Genomic DNA, 25,288 nt, shown 5'->3' with positions numbered 1-25,288 from the left:
CAGTTCTATTCCCAACTCTCGCATTGAAATCGCCCATTAGCACTATTCTATCCTTGCTGTTGACCCTGATTACGATGTCACTCAATGCTTCATAAAACTTGTCAACTTCATCCTCATCTGCACCCTCACATGGTGAATACACGGACACAATTCTTGTCCTAATTCCTCCCACTGACAAATCTACCCACATCATTCGCTCATTTACGTGCCTAACAGAAACTATGTTGCGTGCAATGGTATTCCTGATAAAGAGCCCTACCCCAGACTCTGCCCTTCCCTTTCTAACACCCGTCAAGTACACTTTATAATCTCCTATCTCTTCCTCATTATCTCCCCTTACCCGAATATCACTTACTCCTAGTACATCCAGATGCATCCTCTTTGCTGACTCAGCCAGTTCTACCTTCTTTCTTCCATAAGCCCCATTAATATTGATAGCTCCCCATCGAATTCCATTTCGTTCGCCAAGTTGTTTCCAAATGTTGTCAAATGGGAGTGGGACTCCGTTACTCCCATAGGTCCGAGGCTTGCTTAAAGTGTTCTGTGCTCGGTAAATTCATGAATCAGGATGCTGCCGTACTTGCACATAGTCCTAGTGAGGATCTCTCCTCTAACGGGTTATGGACCACCGGTGAATTGTATAGTCCTAGCCGCCTGAGCACAAGGAGGGCCACGACTCAGAATATGTCCAAGATGCCCACACCCATTCCATAGCAACTGGTATCCCGACTCTCAGGACCACTTACTAGGCCACTCAGCCGTTGCCCATGGTTCACGAACTAGGACGTGACTACAGTAACCCACAAACATGAACCATAATCACTGGTAGATCATCTTTAAATTAATATGTATGTATATATATATATATATATATATATATATATATATATATATATATATACAGGGTTTTAATCTCTCATTTCACATCATCATTTCATTTCTTTGTATCGCGGCTGTAACGTATTCTGAACGAAGCACATATTGGGTAAAGTATTTCAACATCATTCATATTAATATCTTGCAGTAAATTTTCCAATAGCCGTTGTGAAGTGACCAGAGTCAGTAGGCTAATTTCAGCCCATTTCCAGGAAATGGATGTCATCAAGGTTACGAGAGACTTTACCCTCTCCACCTTCTGAAGATACCGTTGAAACATTATGAACGCCGACTTTTCGAAGTTCGCTACCTGACGCTTTGATTTCGCGGGAAAGTTCAGCCTATGTGAATGGACATAATGAAGCAACGTAATGGAGTCACAGCAATACATAGGAGAAGGGATGAGACTTCGAATCTTACTGGACCATGTGATATGGCTGATAGAGGGAGACTTTTGAACCGATATACTTCGAAGGCAAGAGCTGGAGAGGACAGTCTTTTTCTTACTCTGAGACACAGTGACACTCTTGGAAGACACTCTTACTACGATTCTACGTCTGCACATCGGAGAAGATTTTAACTTAGTTCACTTCGCATCTGAGTATATACTACTCAAAAGTTACTCTCATTGGGACCTGTTATCTCAATGACGAGAGGTAGTCTACGGGAGACCAGTTTTGAGTAGTATAGGGGAGGAGAGCTTTTATTATGAACTTAGCTACGCTAGTGTTCCGTAATACGGAAGAATACAAGTGTATTCTCTCCATGAACATAACCCATGGTGGTTTTGCATTTAAAATTAGGACTCATTACGACTTTATGCAAGGAGTACAGTAGGAAGTGTTAAAGGCAGGAAAAGCATAAGTAGGACTGGAATCCAACAACAGATGAGGCAGCCGCCAGTACGAGAGATCCATCGATCATCGGCTTCAAGACATCAGGTCTACAAATGGTGAGCTTATGGCATAAGTTACTGCAAGTCTTCGCGCAACAGTTCATTTTCGTAGAGTTAATTTCATTCAATTTTTCTTTTGCTTCCGTAGGTTCAGATTTCATTAATACGCCGTTCCGTCACGTTCTTCATCCTAATAAATAGCTGTTTTAATTTGTATTTTATGAAATGATTATTAATGATCCTTCAATTCCAAGTAAGTGTACTTAATGGTTAGTGTCCCGTCACCCTATCCCTGGGAGTGTTTTGAGCCTCATGACGTATTATTATTATTATTATTATTATTATTATTATTATTATTATTATTATTATTATTATTATTATCATCAACTATCATTTTCAAGCCATAAGCTTGAAGGCTGGCGCCCATGCGATATTGTTTATTGAGAAACAATGAGATATCAGTTATTTATATTACTATTAAAGTGACCCACCACGTTATAATACTGTCACACATCTGTGGGCCGAGTGGATACGTCACAACTTGGGTTTGCTTTTTCTTTACTCATTCCCTTTCACTCATCACGTATAACTGACCTTGTTCATAAATTAGTGTTTGTGTACCTGAATTTACTGCAAACCAACAAGGGACTGGCTCATCAAGGGGCAGGTGTGTCCAACAAATATTGAGGAGGTTCTAGCAATATCAAATAAGAGGAAATGCTATTGGAAAGTAGATGCATTAGCAAAATTTTGTGTTCTTGACTGTATACATTAACTGTCCATTCTTCTGTCATTTTGTTATTTCTATCTCCACCAAATTTCTCTTGCCATAGTACTGGGTGAACAGTATGAGTTTGCTATGTGCATGGTGGAGACTGGATGGGCCAAGCAGCTTGTTCTCACACCTGAACAGCAACACGAGTCTGCGGTTTACCAAACTGCAGCTTCAATACCCGAGTCACTGGTCACTAATTTCACACATACATCCATGCACATTATAAAGAGATGAACTCACCCCTGTCACACAGGGTGATGTTGGAAATGCTTTCCTTCATTTTCCAAGCATTTTTAATGTTGACTAATGAAATTATCCATTACCCTTCTTAATTCACTCAGAGAAATTGAATTTATTTCTTGAGGAATGATTGTGTGTGAATTGGTCCTGTACACTTTGTCTCTCATTGGTAATACTCTCTTAGCGAAAATATCAGCCGGTATACTAGTGAGCTGCAACAGAGTGAGCGCAACATATCATTCTCCCTGCACAAAAGTGTAGAGGTGGCAGATTGTAATTATTGCAAGAGTTACTAAATATTTCCAATGAACAACGGAGTAATGTAATGAGTGATGAGTGTTGGTTGAATGCTCCTCTCATAGTACAATAGTAGGTAAACTGTATCTCTAATCAGTAGACTGGGACTGTACAACACTTGACCTCAAGTAGAAGCTCGGACACTGTTTCTGCTAATGATAAGAGAATGGAAGACACAATTTCAAAATTACATGCTGTAAATAAAATTAAATCGCTCTACAATTAATAGTCTTTATTTTTAAAACTTCAAACCTGTATCCTGAATTGCAACTGCTTTTGTCTTATACTCTTTAGCCTTAGCACTAAAGAGTTAGTGTAAATAGTTTGTACATTTACTTGTAAAACTTAGAACTCAACTAATAAAGTTACCTTTTAATGAACCCAGAGATAATAGTCACAGGGTTTAGATTGGTGGAACAGTCAGGCCAGCTATTGTTACCGATAATTATTTCGTCAAGTACTTCTTCAGTTGCTCTCATTAAAACATTGGCTGTATGAACCACTGCAAGTTCCTACCAGAAAAATGCAAACCTATGTTCCCTCTCAGTTAATTCTGCAAAGGATGATTGCAAAATTTTTTGCACATGTCTATCGCTATTAATGGTACTGTATCTTCAAAAGAAACAGGACCTGTTCTTTCACCAGTAACAGCGCTCTGTTCTCTTATTTGTTGGTCGCGAAGAGTGTATAGAGTCTTTTGGAACTCCAGTGTTAGTAGCTTTGCATATGAACATAACTGTGCAAGTTGAACCAAGCTCCATCAGTAAACAGAATTTGTGATACGGATTGGTAACACCCTCCCGCTAGTTATTAATAATCCATTCACAGAATCTAGAATCCTCTGTGGCTCAGACGGCAGCGTGTCGACCTCTCACCCCTAGATATCATGGTTCAATTCCCGGTCACTCCATGTGAGATTTGTGCTGGACAAAGCGGAGGCAGGACAGGTTTTTCTCCAGGTACTCTGGTTTTCCTTGTCATCTTTCATTCCAGCAACACACTCCATTCTCATTTCATAGCATCTATCAGTCATTCATAAATCACTTTGGGAGTGGCGACCCCATTGTACTAATAGCATATATATCACGGCTGGCCACAACGAGGCTGCGGCTCACGAGTCAGTCTCGTGTGGCTCTTGACATCAAATTTAGAGTTAAGTTAATTGACATAATTAATGGAAACTAACATCATCTCGTGGTCGGCGGCAGTCAGCAGCAGCAATGTGTGGCTTAAATTCATTAAATCTAAATATCGATCTAAACTCACTGATGAACATTTAAGTGGAATATTGTGAACTGCGCTTGCCAATTATCAGCCAGATAAAAAAAAACTAACAGCAAAATGAACACTCGAAGAAGCATTCTCGAAAGTTAAATATCATTCCTTTATGTATACCTGAACAATAATGTTCTGTGTAGTGTAGAAAATAAATGTTCCTTCAATTGTTATAAAATGAAAACCATGGCTTCATTTTATAAACCATTTTGTAAACATGCTCCCAATTTTGTCTCCTAAATATCCTCGTAATTTGCGACTCCCAAAATTAAAGTAGTGGCCAGCCCTGCTGTATATGATTCATTCATTACATCCCTGACCTGGTCAATGACTGGAAAACAGGTTGTAGGTTTTCATTTTTCACAGAATCTAATCCTCCATTGACGATCACCTGGATTAAGTTATTGCTGTACAGTAAACTTTCAGGATTTTATCTTAAGTAACTTACTGGCTATTCACACACAACTGTATGAAATTCATGATTTCTGAGAAAGATACCAAATAAATTTTGTAAGGGAATTTCCTTGGTGGTGCTTGATGTCAGTTTTGTGTGGACGGAAGGATTTCCACATAGCTAGACATATCGCGACTGTCCGTCGCCACAGTTAAGCTTGTCATTATGGGGCGAATGTTTCTTGGTCAGAAGCTAAGAGGATTAAATCTAGAGCTCACAACAACAGAAGTAATGACTACAAGGAAGTGAAAGAGTATGTATTTCGGAACAAGGGCGAGCAGGTGCAGCACCAATACCGAGAATATGACGTACCAATGTTTTCCCACGCCTCGAGGCATTTTGTGTTGTCAAGTTGCAAGGAAGAGATTTTAAACTAACCGATGCGGTGTTGACCAATGGAAAAATTTATCATAGGCCCGCAGATAAACCAACATAAGAAAAACTCAGAGTGAACTCCAGTTAGCTTCTCCGATCACAATAATTAAATTATTCCAACCACATAATTGAATAGAGGGGATTTTTGTGATATCATTCCCATGTTGATTAATTGTAATTGTAATAAACTAAAGTAATGAATTTGTGGAAATGACCCACGCTATCTCGCCATTGGTCAAGATGAGCACGCCATCAGGGACGCCGAGTTAGCGCGTGAAAGGTGGAGGACAGGAATTAAGTGATATTTCCATGATCACCGAACGATATGAGTTCAGAATACGACACATGAATGTGTATCGCCAGTTTATTAAGTAGAATAAAGCAAGGGATCAAAATCCACCTGCATATGCCAATTTAGGATAACCAACCCCCCTTCCTAGGAGATGACCGTGGATGACCCCGGCGGGAAACCATGTCGTCCATAAATAACCAGTAGTGGGACCTCACATCAACCAGTTCTTACCAGTCACCAGTTGTTATCGGTCACCAGTCGTGTCAGTCGTATGAAGTAGTTGAGACTCTGACACGTTGACTCTGTAAGTCAGTACCTCGGGACGCATTCAAAGTCAGTTAGAGCTGAAAGTGCGTGAGTTGTTAGGAGAATGAAGACGAACAGTGAGATTATCCATAGTACCGAGTGTAAATAATCAGTACAACTGTATGTTGAATTTAAAAAATGTCATGTGATTAAATAATAAATAACTGACGGAACGCCGATAGTACCTTTGGAAGGCAGTGTGCGGAGCGTGAAGTAAATAGCTCAAGATAGACGGCGAATAACTATCCGAGCAGGGAACTATAGGGGCTAGGCGATTATCAAGACGGCTTAGAAATAAACCAGGAAGTGCCGGTTGAAGACGCGATACGCGCCGGTTCAAATGAAACGACACATCGTCGTAATGTGTCACGACGTGTGTTTCGGGCTTATATGAAGAATATATTGTGCGAGTGTCAGGGGTCTAGATGCACCTATAAGTGTTTTTTAAAATTAGTATTCTTGTATAAAATAGTGTAAATTATTTAATAAGGTGTGAATCATGGGTAATCGCACAGAAGTGTTTTGCTGTGTTAATTTTATATTGTGCGACATGATGGATGAGTAAATCACCATGGGGCCGTGAGGCTTCTCTTCCGCTACGAGACAATGGAATTCTACATAGGAATGAGTAGACAAATTTAATATTTGGGGATGTTATCGCGACTAAACGGGGTCCAGTGTAAATTAATTATGGTTACTTAACATGGTCCGCCTCCCGAGTCCATGATTTTTTTTTTTGTTAGACGGACGAACTAATTTATATTAACGTAATAATGGGTTAGATTAATTAATTTGAGTATTTGTTTGTTGTATATAATGTAAATATGGGGCATATTTCTTTCAATTAATGCATGCTGTTTGTAATACTTTGACTTAAGTTCATTTCAAGTGTTAAATTCCTTTTTGTGCTAACCCATTTATTTGATTTTCAATCACTGCGGTGATTATTTGTATTTTAGTTAGGAATATTTTCTACCAGACAGCCAGATTATGAAAGTGCCAGAGTATGTAAAATTTGTGTTGCGTACGGAAGGTCATAAAAATAATATTAATACTAATGTTCTATCTGCTGTGGGCGTTCGTAAGTTCTATATAATAATAATAATAATGCTCGGTGTGTTTGCGAGAAAGAAATAATAATAATGTTTGTGAGTTGGCAAAGGAAAGTAAATTAATAATAATAATAATAATAATAATAATAAGATTCTGTGCGTTTGCAAGTTAAAGTATAATAATAATAATAATAATAATAATAATAATAATAATAATAATAATTACAGTGCTTCGTGAGTTAGCTAGTGCAAATAATAATCAATGTGGAGATGACATGTAGCGTTAAAGACTTTAATTCGCGTAGTCAGTTTGATTTTACGTAAATTGCTGATTTCACTTTTGGACTTTATTTTAACCATTAAAATTTGTTTAAAAGCGATAGAGGCACGTGAATTAGAGTGGTCACGATATGTTAAAAGCCCAGAGTGGTTTGAGCCCATATTTAGAGTTGGAAGTCATGAGGGACGAATATCCGGCGTGAAATAAATTGAGCCGTATTGTTTGTAATGATGAAATAGATGAATCTCAAGGCCTAAGGTGATATAAAATGCATATTCTGGTGTTATTAGTGGCAGAGTCCACGCACCGAGGATTAATTTATGAATTAAATGTTTGAAGAGTTCCGATAAAAGGAAATGGACTTCAAATTGGAAGGAATAGTTTAGCAGTCGCCGGCATTGGAGGTATTTGCCCAGCTGCGATGTGCCATAGGTTGTGAGATGTGTCTTGGGAGGACGTGTGTCCCTATATAAAATTAACGGCAGTACGAAACTGAAGGTACGGTCCCAACCGATATAAAGCAGATCTTAGTGGTTCATAACAGGATTTAACATATGTGACTAAATTCTAAAGAGTGGAAATTAAAATATCATCTTTCCATTTTTAATAATAATAATAATAATCATACTCCAAGTGAATCTTGTCTTAAATCAAGTGCTTAGTGCCAAAGTAGACTGAAATTGTAAAGGTTTATGCATTTAACCATAAATATCGCTAACGGTAGTGTAAACGTGAAATTAGGATACTATAATAATAATAATATGAAGAGGAATAATAATAGGAAGAATTTATTCGATTAATTTGAGAATAATTATGGTGAGATCAAAGTAAGATATTAAATCCATGATGAATAAGTGATACGAAAATGATAATCTCCACTAATAATAATAATAATAATAATAATAATAATAATAATAATAATAATAATAATAATAATAATGAAAAGTTGAAGAAGCAGAAGATGAAGAACTTGCAATAGTAGTTTGAGAATAATAATTATGATGAAAGGAAATTAAGATATTATGGGCGATGATTCATTGTTAAAAATATAATAATAATAATAATAATAATAATAATAATAATAATAATAATAATAATAATAATAATAATAATATTTTATTAGGAAACTGATCATTAAATTGTGCGGATAAATTACGAGGAAGAACGACCCTTCGTTTGAAACGTCGGCAAGGGTTGGCATATAATCATCCCGGATGACAACTGATAATAATCAAATATAGGATTATAATTGAAATTAATGATAATAATAAATAATTTATGGTAATCACAGAATATGATAATGATCAGATAAAGAATGATAATGATATTATTTAATAATCATAGGAGGATATGATAGGGACAGTCGTCATTTGTCGAACTGCTCAGAACCAGATGTTGGGTTTTCACGGGGGAGATTGTTGGCGGTAGATACGAAGATAACCCACGGACGGCACATGTCTTCATTGTCAGAGCATAGTAATGAACCTTTCTGTACGTCTTGTCGTATTGACAAGTGTAAATATTGAAATAGGCTTTGAGTTAATGAACTCTACCTGGCATGTTTGTGAATCTGGAAATAATAGGCTAGAGTTTGTCCGTACTATAAATTCCCGTTTTTTCGAGGCGATAACATTTCTACGGTGGGTGTCCGGCTCACCAGATTGTACATACCGGAAGTGTCTCATGTCCAAACGGAACGAGGAGATGACAGTAAAAGGTTACTGTCATGCCTTCGTCTCCGAACGAAGATCTCCAGCGGTGAAACGTCCACTCATACGGATGTGAATTCGATCCCCAGTAACCAAATTGGGGCGAATTCACCAGATGTTTTACACTACCAGAGTAGTGAGGTAAATCCAAGTAGTATGTCATTTATTTTTCAGGATGGAAGTGTCCCAATGTAATAATTGTTATCATGTGTAGTTTGCAAAATAAGTGAATAAATTGCTCCTCATTGCAATTTCAATAGGAAACAGTTTCCATACCTTTTTATTGTAGTTAGTCCAATATGCCCCTGGAATTTAAGTTGTCACTTCCCAGTCCTATTGTGGAGTCGAAAATTTGTATCCATGAATGAGTCGTCCCCCATAACCTTAATTTGCATGCCCCGTTCATCCCTGTGTTCATTTGATGCGCCGATATATAATTTGATTTTCTTTATATAAATTTTTTATTTTATTTTATCGTTTTCGAACTGATCACCCCTGAGATAAATGCTAGTCTGGGACTCAGGAAGTGAGCGGGTGCAGTATATTGTAATTTTATCTTGAGCACTTTGGGTTTCCTGAATTTAAAAAATAATTTGTGAATTGCGGTACAACTTGGAACTTGGGCATCTAGTAATTTTTTGTGGAATCTCCTGACAGCATGAGCTGATTCTGCACACTTATGAATCGTTAATACTTGTGCAATAGAATACTTAAGTCTATTTTCAGCCATAGGTTTCTTAGCACTCTATTATATACACACATTTTCAGCAGCTGTTTAGCTCAGACTGAAAATGCACTCACAGTTGCTGCAAACCTCGCGATTCGTAGCTTGTCGACCATGGCCTTGGCTGACATTGCTGCTGGACTGGACCAACCATGTGCACCGACAATTCACATTCTGTTTACCCAGTATATATAGCTGACTTTTACTTTTTTTTTTTAATAGATACTTTTGTAGCTAGTTGTCTAAATTTATTCCAGATTATAATTCATTTTGCATAACTTTCTTAGCCCTACAGGTACACCCCTACTGCCTACCAGCCCAGTTCCTGAAGGTGTACTGAATGACTTGCCAGGTATACCTGATCGTCCAGGTAAAATAAATTTGTTACTTTTTAAGAATGGCTTCTTCTCTCTTTCATTTCCATACTTGCCCATGAAAGAATTAGATTCTCTTCTTGATTGTATGTCTGTTTTACTGGTTATTGTTCAACAAAGCAAGCTTTGGGTTATCCAAAGTAGCATTGTAAGTAGAGACAATACATAGTGATTATCATTTGCAACATTAACAAACTTTGTCTCCTTAACAAACTTTGTCTCCTTGCTCTGATACATAGATGAAGGGATGACACTAATATAGTACTTGTTTGAAATTCAAACCTTCCCGTTGTCATCTCAACAATTGAAGACTTTGTGTAGAAAGTGCTGTAAGTGTAAGTTGATAAACTTTTCTGTATCGAGATAAAACTATTTTTTGTCATTATTTACAGCAGGAACAACAGCAACAAGGATAAAGATTTGACTCCATCTGTTTCTGTATTAGATCTGTAATTTGGTCCAGCCACCTTCTCCTGGGATGTCCGACTGGTCTCTTTCCAGTCACCATCCTCTCGAAGTACCTCCTTGTGAGAATCCGCATTTCGTGCATTTGTTTTACATGCTATACCATTTCAGTCATGCAGCTCTCAGTCTTTCCTCTGTTCACAATAATAATTATTAAATTAATGTCGTATGGTCCACCTTTTTCAATACTATATTATGCAATGTAATTGAATTACATTACTAAACTAGGGACTAGTTACGGCCTTAGCTGGCTATCTTCAGCCTTAATGTAATACATCTAATAACTAAACAAATGTAAAAACACACAATTGACATGAAAACTAATGTACAAACACACAATTAACATTAAAATCTGGGATGAACGAAGTGTAAAATCTGAAAAATTAATTAGGCTCTAAATTCTTAGCATCTGGAGTATGCTCGTTATCCAGACTCTTTCTTGTATTGATATTCATAGAACTGTTAGTTCCATCACTGCTAATCATTGCAATTTCAGTTGCAAAATGGGAACTGGTAAATGTTGATTCTGTAGTCAGATCATCAATCAACAAATCTACTTGAGTGGTGTTAGCGGTATGCAAGCCACTGAATGCCACTGTAAATAACCACCAGCTGACGCAGAACTGCTAGATGGTGTTTCCACATTGACCAATATAAATAAAATGAAATGTTCCTGTAGTGCTTGTTAAAAACGTGCTGAAATGCTGTTGGACATTGTCAGGACAGCACATGAAGGTATGGTTAAAACTGACACATTCTTAATTTGTGGCTGGTATAAATTCGCAATTCATTGCGGTGTCCATGAAGTTAACCTGAATAAATAATAGATAAAATTAGATAAAATTAATGAATAGAAGGGGGGGGGGGGGAGAGAGAGAGAGAGAACATGTTAGTCAAATGGCATAGGTTATATGAGACTTGCCTCTCGTTGCGGCATGTGGTGCATGGTGCATTGTTGTGTGTCTCATACTAACGGTTGTGAGATTTGAGTTCACCTGCATATCCCTTCTGATATAATTATCCTTGATTTTATCCCTTCTCATCTTCTGCATAGTTGATCTTTGAAACTTCATTTTACATGCTTGTAATTTACTAAGGTCTTGTGGATCTATGGGTAATACACAGCTCGCCAAACTGTATGTCATGATTGGCAGAAGGTATGATTTGAATTTTGCCCATTTTGCTCTTAAAGGAACTGCCTTGTCCCGGACTAGATTCTGCAGTTGGTAGAAGAAGTTGGATCCTTTGGACTCTCTATTTTCTTCTAGTAGATTAACATTCCCATTACTGGAGAAAACACTTCCAAAATAGCTTACGTTTTTCACACATTAAATTTTCTCTTCCTTAACCCTTTATCCCTAGAACTGCCAGTGTTAAATCTTGTGGTGGCAGCCGTATGTGGCAGCTTTTACTTGTTTAAATAAAATACAAAATATCCACAAGGTGTGAAATAAATCTACAAAATTGCATAAATGCTTTGACTAGAAAAATATACAGTTTGTTCAGAAAGTGTAACTCATAAATTGAATATAATAATACAGTTTTTCATCATATGTACACAAAAATGAAACATGTCACCGACAAACCGAGATATACAGATTGTCAACAATGCACTGATAAAAGTTTCAATACTCTCAGAGGTATATTCTTGAAAATGTTAGGGAAAATGTAATGGCATGCAAGCATTACTTTGATTTACCATGTCGCTTTCTACACCTTCATCCTCTCGTCATCACTTTATTTCCGATATTTGATGCAAAGAAATAGCTGTAAAACGTTCCTGATCCAACTCTGAATTGGTTAGTTCATTCTCAGTAGAATCAAAGTCAGATTGGTCACTTTTATCTTCAAACAAATTTCGCACTACTCCATCACTAATTTTCCGAAATGAAGATGCCATATTATCTAGACACACAGAGTACTAAAACTGCAAATAATCAATCGAATAATTGTGTATATACAGAAGTAAATAACTCACACCGAATGGAAAACTAGGAAATAAAATGAAATAGAATAGCAAGGCAGAGCCTGTGAAGGTTTGGTTACAAACACTACCAGCAATGGTGCTCAAACAGATGATTGAGAAACTGCACTCATTTAGTTCCATGAAATTGCACCCAAAGAGGTCACTATGAATGACACTGAACTCTCGGCTGCTGTGGACATCGAGAACAACAAAAAGTAGACGTGGTTGTTTAAAATATCTCAACCTATCTCTTTTCAATTTTGACTCAGGTAATTTATGACTGTTAGGCTCTTCAGGTAGTTTATAAATTTATGTACTAAAAGTTAGTTTCGGCAGACTAATGAGCCTATCAGTTACCGTATAATCTTGAGTACCACCCGCACTGTTTTTTTATCTAAAATATCGCTTCCAAAATTGGGTGTGGGTCTTTTTTAAAATTTTGGGAAATTTATCTTTCCGAATGTGCGTAAATCGGGCATCACCGCTAGCGCGGCTTGGCAACTGTTCTCTCCGCTCTCAGTATATGCTACTTCCGCGCTTGGCGTCAGTCTCACACACGTTCTCAGAGTATTAACATGAATTCCACAAAGCGTTTGCCATCTTTTACTGCTAGTGAGAAACTGAAAGTACCGGTAGTTCGGGAAGCCGAAATTATTGGCCGCCGGTAGGAAATACGATATTGACGAGTCGTGTATTCGCGATTGGAGAAAGAAGAAAAATGTACTATTAACATGTAGGGGTGATCGTAGAACTTTGAAATGCCAGTGGACAGGACTGTGAATGTTAAGGGTGCGAAAAGTGTTACCATTAGAACAGGTGGTAATGAAAAACACCGGTGTACGGTAATGTTGTGTTATCTCGCCGACGGGACCGAATTGCCGCCGTACATTGTTCTCAAGCGAAAGACGCTTCCTAAAAAACTACCCGCTGGTGTTATCGTCAGATCTCAGAACTCCGGCTGGATGGACAGTTCACTTATGGAAGACTGGGTAAAGTGTGTCTGGCAACCTCGCCCTGGTGCCTTGTTGGGACAAAAGAGCTTGCTTGTTCTCGACAGTTACAGCGGCCATACAACAGACGCTGTGAAGAAACATATCAAGGATGGGAAAACCGACCTAGCAGTTATTCCGGGCGGGATGATGTCTATGCTACAGCCGCTGGATGTCTGTGTAAACCGTCCGTTTAAAGCAGCCTTGAAACAGCTCTATACAGAATGGATGGCGGCTGATAATCACACACTGATGCCAACTGGTCGTATTCAGCGCTCGGAAGTTCAGCTGCTGTGTTCGTGGATTTTGACGGCATGGAATCATAAATAATTTTGACATCACTTTTTTTTTTTTACATTTTGTTCTTTCAAAATAAGGGTGCGGGTCTTATTCGGTGGCGGGTGGTATTCGAGATTATACGGTATTTAAAAAAAAAAGAGAGAGAGAGAGAGAAAAGTAGACTGTTATATTTGTTGAAGAATTGAGGAAATTACATAAAGAAATACGAACATGATGAATATTAGACAGTGCCACTAGAGCAGGGACCAAAGTGTCAAATATTCAACAGTTACCACTTCTAGGGTTAAGCTTGTATGTTGGAAATGTTCCGACATCGCGATTTTCTGTTGTGGTCATATGTCAGCAATGTTCCAACATAATGTTTGTTCCAAGAAAAATATGTTTTACATACATACATCATCATTATAGTCAGCACTCAGTCTGCAAGCCTCTGTGAATTTACTAAATGTCGCCACAATCCTCTATTTGCAACTAGTGCTGTGGCCTCATTTACTTCTATAACTCTTATGTTTAAATCATTAGAAACTGAGTCTAACCATCGTCATCTTAGTCTCCCCCTACTTCTCTTACCCTCCATAACAGTCTATTATTCTCCTAGGTAACCTATCCTCCACCATTTGCCTCACCGAAGCCGGTTTATGCGTACAGCTTTATCCATCGAGTTCATTCCTAACTTAGCCTTTATCTCCTCATTCCAAGTACCCTCCTACTTTGTTCCCACCTGTTTGTACCAGAAACCATTCTCGTTACTTTCATGCTTGTTACTTCTAACTTGCATAGAAAATTAAAAGTTTTAGTTTAACAGTTCCACCTTTTCAATACAAAATTTTTGCAATGTGGTTTACATTACAAATGAAACATTTATTTGGTACTAGTTTCGACTTATGGTCAAGGTCATTGTCAGCCAATAACACAAATTGCACAACATATCAAAAGGTCCATAAACAGTGTACATATGCCGTAAAAATATTGTGGGTTGACGCTAAAAGTTAAAAGTTGAATATGGTGATAAAAGTTGTTGTTACAAAGTTCTGATAGCTGTAAGTCATTATATGGTAGCAGTGGCATTTAGAAATTACAAGCAGTGAATAATGTAGAAACATGTCGCATTGACGCCTGCTGCTTGATTTAGCCCTTCCAGGTTATTACCAAAATCTTCTCTCGACTTCTTTTGGGATTCAACAGCTATTTGTTTCGCTCTGTTTCTTTCATCTACGTACAATTCCCTGTCTGCATCAGCCCTTGTTTGGAGCCATTTCTGAAAAACCTTCTTTTTACGTTTACAAGCTGCTCTCACTTCATCGTTCCACCAAGATCTTTGCTTTATCCCATCTTTACACACAGTTGTTCCTAGGCATTCCCTTCCTGTTTCCACTACAGCATCCTTGTATGCCACCCATTCTCATTCTGTATCCTTAACCTGCTTACTGTCCACTGTTCGGAATTTCTCACTAATCATATCCATGTACTTCTGTCTAATTTCCTCGTCCTGGAGATTTTCTACCCCTATTCGTTTGCAGTCAGATTTAACTTTCTCCATCCTAGGCCTAGAGATACTTAGTTCACTACATCGAAAAATCCCTGAAAATGTTTTATGTTTTAATGTTATAATTATGTTTTAATGGACAAATTTGAGTAAAAAGCGATTCTTAGGCAATATGTAGACTTTGAGAATAGTCATGGCCTTCTGAATATAATTCTATGTGTAATATGGGCAGGTAATCTGCAAAAAGTATATGGAGCGATATGTTTACAGTTGGAAGGCGCAAAATGGCCTCAAGCAAATCAAGTTGACTGAGCAGTACTGACATAAGCACTTGAAGTATTTGAACTCAAGTGAAGATGATTGATTGTCTTTCGGAACTTGATTTGGGAAGTGAGTATCAGGGTGCTTGAGAAATATTCAGTGAATCTTAAGTTGAAGAAGGCTCCAGTTCATTAGAGAAAATGGTTATTCTGACAGGGTAACCTAGAAGCCTACCCATGCTGATTTTATGAAGTTCCCAGTAATTTGACAAGTGAATGCACACCAGGGACATTTGTAAGTTCTGAGAATTCAGTGTTTGTGTAAGCATGTCAAGTCATTTATTCTAGTAAGGGTTTTGAAAAGTTAATTGTTTTAGCCTTATGAATATATAGTAGTATAGCCATATGTTTCCAGAGAAATAAATACAAGTGGAGAGGTATGTGACCAGCTAAACAAATTCAAATGCTAAGGGTGAAGTGTGAGGTTTCAATGAGTGAACGCTCTACTCATTTCCATTACCATTGTCTTTTCTTACTCACGGTAAGCTTCCTGCTCCAGTTATTGAGTTCTTTTTCTGGGTTGAATCGTGTTGTTGTTTTCTGTACATTCTGTACAGTTTGCCGACGTTTTGAATACATTGCATTTCTCAAGGTTACTGAAATATGCCTACTCGATCCGAGGTAATCAGTCTCCCGGGCAGCAGTCACACTACGAGAGTGGTTCCTTACCTTGGTCTTAAATATATATATTCTACCCTCGCTGGCTGACGTAAGCCCCCTGACTGTGTTGTGAGAATTCTGGAACGTATGTGTCAGCCAGGTAGTGGAACTTGCCCGCGCTGTTATGTATGAGGACGGTTTGAAAAGTTCTCGGAATCACCGCTAGATGTCAGTGCTAGAGCAACGAGGTTCCCGCGCAATAATCACACATCCTTTGTGAGTGAACACGTGGCGCGTCAGTGCTCTAGCTGCAGGAGTGTGGTAGTGACGACTCTTTGTTGTTGTTCCCGCGTAGTGATTTGTGACAATGGAAAAAACTGAGATTCGAGCAGTGATTAAATACTTTGTAAAGAAAGGTATGAAAGCAAAGGAAATTCATGCCAACTTTCAGAACACACTGGGGGACTCTGCTCCTTCATTTTCAACTGATGCCAAGTGGACCAGCGAGTTTAAATTTGGTCGGGAGAGCTTGGAAGATGATCCGCGTAGTGGACGGCCAAAAAGTGTTACGACCCCAGAATTTATCACAAAAGTGCATAAAATGGTCATGGAGGATCGTCGACTGAAAGTGCGGGAGATTGCTGAAGCTGTAGGGATGTCTTCTGAATGGGTATATTATATTTTAACCGAAGAATTGGGTATGAAAAAATTATCCGCAAGATGGGTGCCGCGGCTCTTGACATTGGACAATAAATGCACCAGATTGGAAATGTCCGAACAAAGTCTGGCCCGTTTTCAGTGCAACCAACAAGATTTTTTGCATCGGTTTGTGACTGGAGATGAAATTTGGGTCCACTACTATACCCCAGGGACAAAACAGCAGTCAAAGCAGTGGAAACATGCTGATTCACCACCGTCAAAGAAAGCAAAGGCAGTGCGTTCGGCCGGAAAGGTCATGGCCTCAGTTTTCTGGGATGCAAAAGGCATTCTGCTGATAGATTATCTTCCTACTGGCCAAACAATTACGGGGCAATACTATGCAAACCTCCAAACCAACTACAGGAAAAGATACGCAAAACAAGGCCTGGTTTGGCAAGGAAAAAGGTCATCTTTCATCAGGACAACGCTCCGTCGCACACAAGTGTTATTGCCATGGCAAAACTTCATGAACTGGGCTACGAATTGTTGCCACATCCACCTTATTCACCTGATTTGGCACCATCAGACTTTCATCTATTCCCCAAGCTGAAAATTTTCCTCGGTGGACGGAGATTTTCTACAAGGGAAAAACTGACAGCCGAATTGGAGAGGTATTTTGCAGGCCTGGAGGAATCTCATTTTCGAGATGGGATCAAGGCATTGGAACATCGCTGGACCAAATGCATTAGTCGACAGGCAGACTATGATGAAAAATAAAAGCAGTTCCACTGAGGTAAGATACTTAATTCTAGTACATTCCGAGAACTTTTCAAACCACCTACGTAATTAGAGGTTAATCCTGTGTGTTTATGCTGAGGTCTCTTGTCTCATAATCTATGTATGATAGGCACCCAAGAATTGCTGATTTTATATCCTTTTTCTCATGAGTTGGATACTGCACCTTTTCCTAGACACTTCAAATTTAGCTCTTAAGATTGATTTTCACGTCTTTCTAAAATTTTAGACATGCTACTTGTTTTAAATATTTTAGAACTCATTCTTCCACAATTTTAATGTATCTTTCCTATTTTTTATATATAATTTATTAAACACATTGTGTACAAGGTATTAATTAATTAAATGAAATTAGCATCATTTGCATAGTGTGACAGAGTCAATGTCCTGTCTTTGCACTCAATGATATGATACGTGTTGCATGGTTCTCCACATATGGTGCACTGACATCTGTCGGTGGGGCTGTGATATCCCTTGGTTGAACATATTCGGTGATGTAGTCTGTGGGCTGCCACTCTCGTATATAAATGGCACAGTTGGTAGTTGGCCTTTTTCCATTCGTTGCTTGTCATCGTTGGGATGGTGAGGAGTCCGGGATTGATGTCCCTCGCTTTCTGTCGCCTGTCTTCTAGGAATCTGGTGCTTTGTGGTGTTGGTATCAGATTATGAGCTTTCATCAGGTCTTCTATAAAGAAGGTTGTGTCTGCCAGGATATACGTTATTCTGTTTTGTGTGTATTTTGAGACACAGAGCATTCTTTTTAGGTAGGTTGTTTTAATTCCCTCTAATCGCTTCAGATTTGAGTATGTGAGGTGGTTGCATATAAGCTGTATGCCGTATGAGGCAATGGGAGCAATCTTTATGTCGAATAGTCTCAGGGCTGTTGTGACAGATAGTAGATTCAGTTTCTTTATCTTGAAAGTCGCCTATTGCTCTTACAGCTCTGTCTTCAATGTGCTTGGAAAAGGCATGTCCTGTCACTTGCAGTGTGAGTCCTAGGTACTTGTAGCTTTTGACTATTTCTAGTACTTCTTCCCCGCAAGTGAATCTATCAAAGTTCGCCAGATTTCCTCCTTTTCTGAATTTCATTATTTTTGTCTTTTCCCTATTTATAACTAGGTCATTTTCTTGGGACCACTCTTCCAATTTGTTTCTGGCTTCTTGCAGGGATTCTCTTCTTTCTGAGAGCAGAATCATGTCATCAGCATACAACCACATCCTCACTTCTTCTGTTTGTATCCTTTGTATCACATCATGGTTAAGTACGTTAAACATAATGGGGCTTATAGGATCTCCCTGGAGTACTCAGTTTGTTTGCTGGATTCCTTTGGATTGGATTAGGCCATCGTGGATTCTGATTGTATTTTCTCGGAGGATGCTTGCTATGAACTTGCAGATCTGACTTTCTTTGTCTAATACAGGCTTTAGTTTTTCCAGTATTCTATCCCTGTTTACCCCGTTAAAAGCTTGTTTGTAATCAACGTGTGCTGCATATGCATGGCCTTTGGGTTTAGCCAGGGCTTCGCTTATGAATTGGAGTACGTGTCCCACTGCTTGTATAGTTGATCTTCCGGGAGTAAAGCTGTACTGTTCCCGAGGTATAACTGCCGTTATGTTGTCATGGATCTTTTTAAGTAAGATGTTGTTCATTATCTTGAATGGTGCATATTCCAGAGCTATCCCTCTGTAGGATTCTGGAGTGTTCTGTGGTCCTTTCCCTTTGTAGATCACCTTGACCATCGATTTTCTCCATTCTGCAGGGGTATCTTTTTTTGCTTTACGTCGCACCGACACAGATAGGTCTTATGGCGACGATGGGACAGGAAAGAGCTAGGAGTGGGAAGGAAGCGGCCGTGGCCTTAATTAAGGTACAGCCCCAGCATTTGCCTAGTGTGAAAATGGGAAACCACGGAAAACCATCTTCAGGGCTGCCGACAGTGGGGTTCGAACCTACTATATCCCGAACACTGGATACCGGCCGCACTTAAGTGACTGCGGCTATCGAGCTCGGAATCCATGATTTCTAGGCACTTGTTGTATAGGGCTGTCCATATCTTAACCCTTTCCCACGGAATATCTTTGACTCACTGTCGGGTGAAACCTATAGTAATAATTTGCTTGTCAGGTATTGTTGTGGAGTACCTTCACTAAATATTTTTTTCTGTAAAAACCACTTAAGATATCAATTTCAAATTTTTTAACAATGGAAAATACACAATAGTTATTCTAAAATGATACAATGAGATCACCTAATTACACGCAAGACCCCCCCCCCCACACTGTTCGGAATGGTACATCAGGAAGCATCCAATATGGTGCATAATGTTAAATTGCTTGTTCTTGAAGTCAGTCTAAATTGCTGGACATGATGGTGCTCTTATTTTCTTGGTAATGAAGAGAACGCAGGAATTCACCGTGAATCTCCCAATTTGTTTCATTTTCGGGATCAGTCGGATGAAGATATTTAGATAACAAATCGTGCTTCCTCTCGGACATACAAACTATAAGCAATTTTTGAATGAATGGGATTGGAAAATAAACTGACATTAGTTGGAATAGGCTATTATGTAATCAAGTAGAGGCTCATAGTCCGAAAGATAATTAACTGAATGATTAAAACTGACAATTATGTATTTTACAAGGAGGCCTAATATTTTAAAACTAGACGGTACCTGAATGAACATTTCCTGTCCTGTGCCGTATTTCGATTTCTCTCAGATTCATATCCTGTCCCAAATGCTTCCCATACTATTTTTATTATCATATCTACAACTTCAAACTCACTACCATTGCATTTGTCAACATATTGACCTAATTTGTAACAAATATCCTCCGCATTCAAGTGGTTATGAGCAGCCATGTTGCTGCAGTGTGTTTACATTCAGTCAGCTGTCCGTTCTATCTAAGAAAACGTATAAAAGAACACTTTATTTTAGGATTCCGTGCATGCCAGTAGTATCTAGGAAGCGTAGAGAATTCGCTGGTTCCAAAAAGTTATATGTTTAGCAGACAGATGGCAGAGGAAGTCTGTTTGAAAGTCGAGTACGCTTTACTACGCAACCCGCGGGAGACAATGTGCAACTCCAGTACGCTTTACTACGCAATCCGCGGGAAAGAGTTAATGGCATATATCATTGATCCTTTCATCACCTCGTTCGAGATATTGTCTGGACCAGCTGCCTTTCGAGGTTTGCTCTTTTCAGTTGCTTGCCAAACTTCGTCTTCTGTTATTCTTTCTTCTTCCGTTAGCGGGGTACTTCCTTTGGCATGGTATTGCTTTTTCTTCTTCTGAAGTATATTTGCGAAGTGGTTTTCCCATATTGTTATTGAGATCCTTGGGGTCATCTTGGTTCTCCATGGCTCTAGGTCTTTGTAGGGTTTTGCTCTTGCTTCTCGTATTAATTCTTCTTCTTTGGCCTGGGTATACTGTTGTTTCTTAGCCTTTGGGAGCGAGGTATATCTCGTTCTCGCGTGTACTTGTACATAGTTGAGCCTTAGAGTGTCGTCGTTCGTGTCTATCTTGTTTAGGTCATTCAGTTTTTCCAGGACCAGGTTCTGTGCTGTGTAGCATTCACTGTCGAACCAGGGTATGCTTTTCCTCTTTGTTGGTTTTGAGGATGCAGACTGCATCAGGGATTCAGTTAGGTTCCTCAGTGCAAGATCAATGTTGCTCCTTTCTATTGTGTTCCGTATTTCTTCCACGTTTATGTTCTGAACTAGTAGACCGGGAACTATTTTTCTTGGCGTCCATTGCTGCTCATTTTGTGTGGTTCTCTCCGTCGATATTATCTGAAATTCTGCTCTTACTGGAGATGTTTCCTTATAGGTGTGCCTGTTGACTCTATGGTGGTAGTTATGGTTTTGAGCTTTAGGTCGTTTCCGCCGTTGTGGGAGATGTATGTTTTATCCTGTTCTTCGTTGCTGAGGATGAAGCCTTTCTCTTCCAGTAGTTCAAATAGTGCCCCTGATTTGTTGTTCGGTCTGTCTATTCGGCAGTTTAGATCTCCTGCCAGTAGGACTGGAATCTCTGGGTCAGTTTCGTTCAGTGCAGTCTTTACGATTTCTATCACTTCGTCTGCTGAACACTGGGGTCTTATATAGATTCCTACGATTTGAAGATTTTTTAATTGTACTATTACGGTGTTTTCTCATGTCTCTATGTGAATTGCTTGTCCTAGTGCTGGATTGTAGTAGCATGAGACTCCACCTGATGGTCTTCCTTTCGGCCCGGCTTTGGCCAGGGCATGTGCGGCGTGGAAACCATGTATGTTCCAAGGTTCTTGTAAAAGGGTTTCGCAGAAAATCAGAATGTCATTACTGGTTATTATGTCATCTAGTAAAATATTTAGAAGAGATTTTAGTCCTTCCACGTTCCATAACATGATTTTGACATCACTCTTCTTTGATTTTAGTCAATTGCGAAATTGATACGGTCGGAAGATTACTCCTTTAGGCCATAATTCCTCCCTCTCAACTTCATGTTTGATGCGTTTGTCGAATGCAAGTTTGAAGCATTTGTTTCTTCCTCTGGTATTTAATTCCACGCATTCTTTTACTTCCTTGATGCCTTTCTCTTTTAGGTGTTCCGTGATGTCTTCGGGTGTGGTCCTCTCATCCAGGCGACCCAGAAAAAGCCAGTATAGTTTCACTGCAGGCTTTAGTCTGCTTGTCTTTTCTCCTCTTCCTATTTTAGAGAGGGGGGTGGGTGTTCTGCTGGCGACTTACAAGTTTCTGGGTTGTCGGTCTCTTTGATTTGTTTGCCTTTGGTGTTCGTCTGTCTTCATATTGTGTTGGTCTTCTGCTTCCGTGGGGTTTCCGGTTATGGGGTTGTTGCCGGTTCTATTTGTCTCTGCGTTTCCTTCTAGAGACTGTCGTTCTCTGCGCCTTCTCCCCTGTTTTATGGTAAAGCCCTCGTTGTCCTAGTCTCTCCCAATGCTGCTCCCTTCGAGTTGCGTGGTAACTTCTAACTCTATTGTCGTGGGCCGTTGGAAGGGTTCTGTATCCTGCTGCATTGCGTTTTTAATTTCATCTTTCTTTAATAAACTTTCTGATTTTGTTTGAGAGGTTTTCTATCATAATTTGTATCTGGTGGTTTACTTTTTCCGTGATTTGTTTTTCCATTTTTGTGTTTGCGTCTGTCTTGGGTGTTCGGCCATCATGTGCCTCTAGGCTCCGTCTGTCAATGGAGTCTTTGGTCTGTTGTGTTTCGTCCAGTTGGCCTGCAGATGTCGGTGGTCGTTGGTTACTGCCAATATCTACACATACTTCAGCTGGTCGGTCTGTAGGTGTCGTCCTGCTCTGGTTTCTGTCCGCATCTTCGTGTTTTGAGTCAATAGTGTTACCAGTCCAATGTGCCAGCCGTTTTCTTCTTTGTTTGTATATACTTTTTGTTTTATTCCAGCTGCTTGGCCAACAGATGTCAGTAATCGCTGGTTGTTGTCGCTGTCTTCATGTACTTCAGCTGGTCGGCTAGTAGATGTCACTAGGCGCAGTCTGCTGCCCACCTCCTCGTGTATGGTGTCATCAGGCGGTGCTAGTTGATGGTTGCTGTTGTCATCTTCACGTGCTTCGATCGGTTGGTCAACAGATTTCATTGTGCGCATGCTGCTTCCCGTATCATTATCCCTTGTGCCAGCAGATGGCGCCACTTGTACCATGAGGCAGCTGTCCCTTCCTTGGAGCGCAATATCTATTTTCTTTTCCCTAACCTCATTTTGTGCTTTATCACCAATTCCGATCTTGTCATCTAGAGACCTTTTTATTTCTTTAAAACAGTTTCTGACGACACCGCTTTCTGGATGTCTTCTTTTGATTCTCTTTTCCTCCTGTTTCGGTGATATTTGCCAGTGTTCTGAGAGCGCATTCTAACCGTTCTTCTAACGTGTCTGCCATGTCTCATTTATGATCTCTGGGACCAAATTGATATCAGCATTGCTGTTCCAGCATAACTCCACATGTATTTCTGATCGTTCATCCTACAAGCGCTCCAATGAGAAATACTTCAGATATTATCGGAGGGAACCTCACTCTTGCACTACGTTACAGACAGCTTCACCCACGATATAGGTTATCTAATTCAGTTTTAGACCGATCGTCTCAGCAACGACGCGGGCATTCCGAGGCGCCTGCATTTAGAAACCAGTAACATGGTAACGATGAAGAGGATGATAATAATGATAATAATATCTTTCCTATTAAGCACGTGTAATTAAGGGATATCTCCAGAGATTCTGTATTTTATGATATTCTAATAGAGTAAGTTTTAAGTTTGTGAAAAATGGTCTAATAGTTTTTAAGTCATTTTTTGCGAACATAACCATTCTTTGAGATTCAGATTTGGCTGATGATGCTCTGTAAGGGAGTGAAACATGTCCCACATATAACTTTTTAACTAATGAAGATATTTTAAATGTGACAACATTATAATGTATTGAACAGGTGGATCATAATAAAACTTTGTTGTTGTAAATCAACAGATTTCAATACGGATTAAAACATGAGATTAGTCACTTGCAGATGTGAGTTAAGCGAACCGGTCCTCAGTGTACAACACCATTGGACCTAAAACATGAATTATAGTGTTCGGAGTAGTAACGTTTTGCAGAAAATAAATTTAACACTGAAATTCCCTTGCATATGGGACATATTTACAACATAACATGAAAATAAAACAAAGTTAAAACCCAACCAAAAGGACACAGAATTTACTTGTGGCCGCGGTTCCTGCTAAGATGGATGATTGTTGAACTCACGACCCCTGGATAATCATGACGGTTACCAGACAATTTAACGACCAAACAAAAAATCAAATACACAAGAATATCACCCATTATGTACACACAGATATTGACAGATGGAGAACACCTCTGTCACATAAATAAATATTTCATCTGGAAAGGAAAAGAACAAAATACTACATGCGACTTTAAAGATGGTCGGTCACCCCCCTGGGGTGAAGTACCTTTGTCAACGACCTACCAAGTGGGAGGAGGAGAGCTCCCAGACAAGCAAAAGAAATTGTAAAACAAACTCCTGTCCTGACCTAGTCTCCACCACCTTCTTCCCTTGATACCAGACAAGGATTCTCTCTTCCATCTTACCATGACGAACATTTGTGCTCCTACACACCTTCTTGCAACAAGCAAGGAATCAATTCTCTTTCTAAATATCAGGCTCAATTATCGGACCGCTTCTTGGGTCTAATTCATTTAATCAAAGTACCATCAAGTACTATTTACTCACAGAAACACAGCGCTACTCACTTATGGCGCAGCATCATGCCCGCAAGACCCAGGTTTGAGTCTAGTGTTTGGTAGTGTGAAACTCAGTCAGAAATTTTGACATTACTTACAACGTGGTATCAGTCTCCTCAACAGACCTCAAATCGTTGTGAAAACATGTAGATAAACCATGCGCGTGCATCATACAAACTTAACACTGATTTAACCTTTCTATCCTTCCCGATGTCTGAGAATGACAAACTTTCCTCTTCATGATTCTTGTTCACAGCTAAATTATGTTACCATGCATAAGGAATATTCTGACATAACACTAAAAAGAAACAATCCTAAGTTACTCCTAACTCCCTTATCACCAGTAAAATACTGTAACAAACTGTACAAGTCCCAAGATGATTAACTATATGCCTTAAGGGCTTCAATAACTTCAAAATGATTTTATTAAATTGCCGGATGGTCTCACCCAACATGATCTTAATCTTATACAATAGCCTGAAGGGCACCAGTAGCATCTCAGTTATATTACCATACTTGCCAAAGGGCTTAACTAACTCATATTTACATAA

At 39.2% G+C, this 25,288-nt stretch overlaps 1 protein-coding gene across 6 annotated transcripts in view; it reads left to right on the top strand.

Annotated features, from left to right (window-relative positions):
• The window catches only part of LOC136862890 (spermatogenesis associated 6-like protein), a 220,983-nt gene that overhangs the window by 117,610 nt on the left and 78,085 nt on the right, over window positions 1–25,288 (top strand). For 4 of the 6 annotated variants that reach the window (XM_067139169.2, XM_067139167.2, XM_067139168.2 and 1 more), the window contains one exon: window positions 9,838–9,920. The exons of 1 other annotated variant lie outside the window; for it this stretch is intronic. In XM_067139169.2, the coding sequence (XP_066995270.2) occupies window positions 9,838–9,920 (83 nt within the window). The remainder of the gene's footprint in view (window positions 1–9,837; window positions 9,921–25,288) is intronic. One more of the 6 variants, XM_067139166.2, reaches the window with a different exon arrangement.

The sequence above is a fragment of the Anabrus simplex genome, chromosome 2, assembly GCF_040414725.1.
Source record: "Anabrus simplex isolate iqAnaSimp1 chromosome 2, ASM4041472v1, whole genome shotgun sequence".
Classification (NCBI taxonomy): Eukaryota; Metazoa; Arthropoda; class Insecta; order Orthoptera; family Tettigoniidae; genus Anabrus; species Anabrus simplex.
This window is presented reverse-complemented; position numbering and strand designations above follow the sequence as displayed.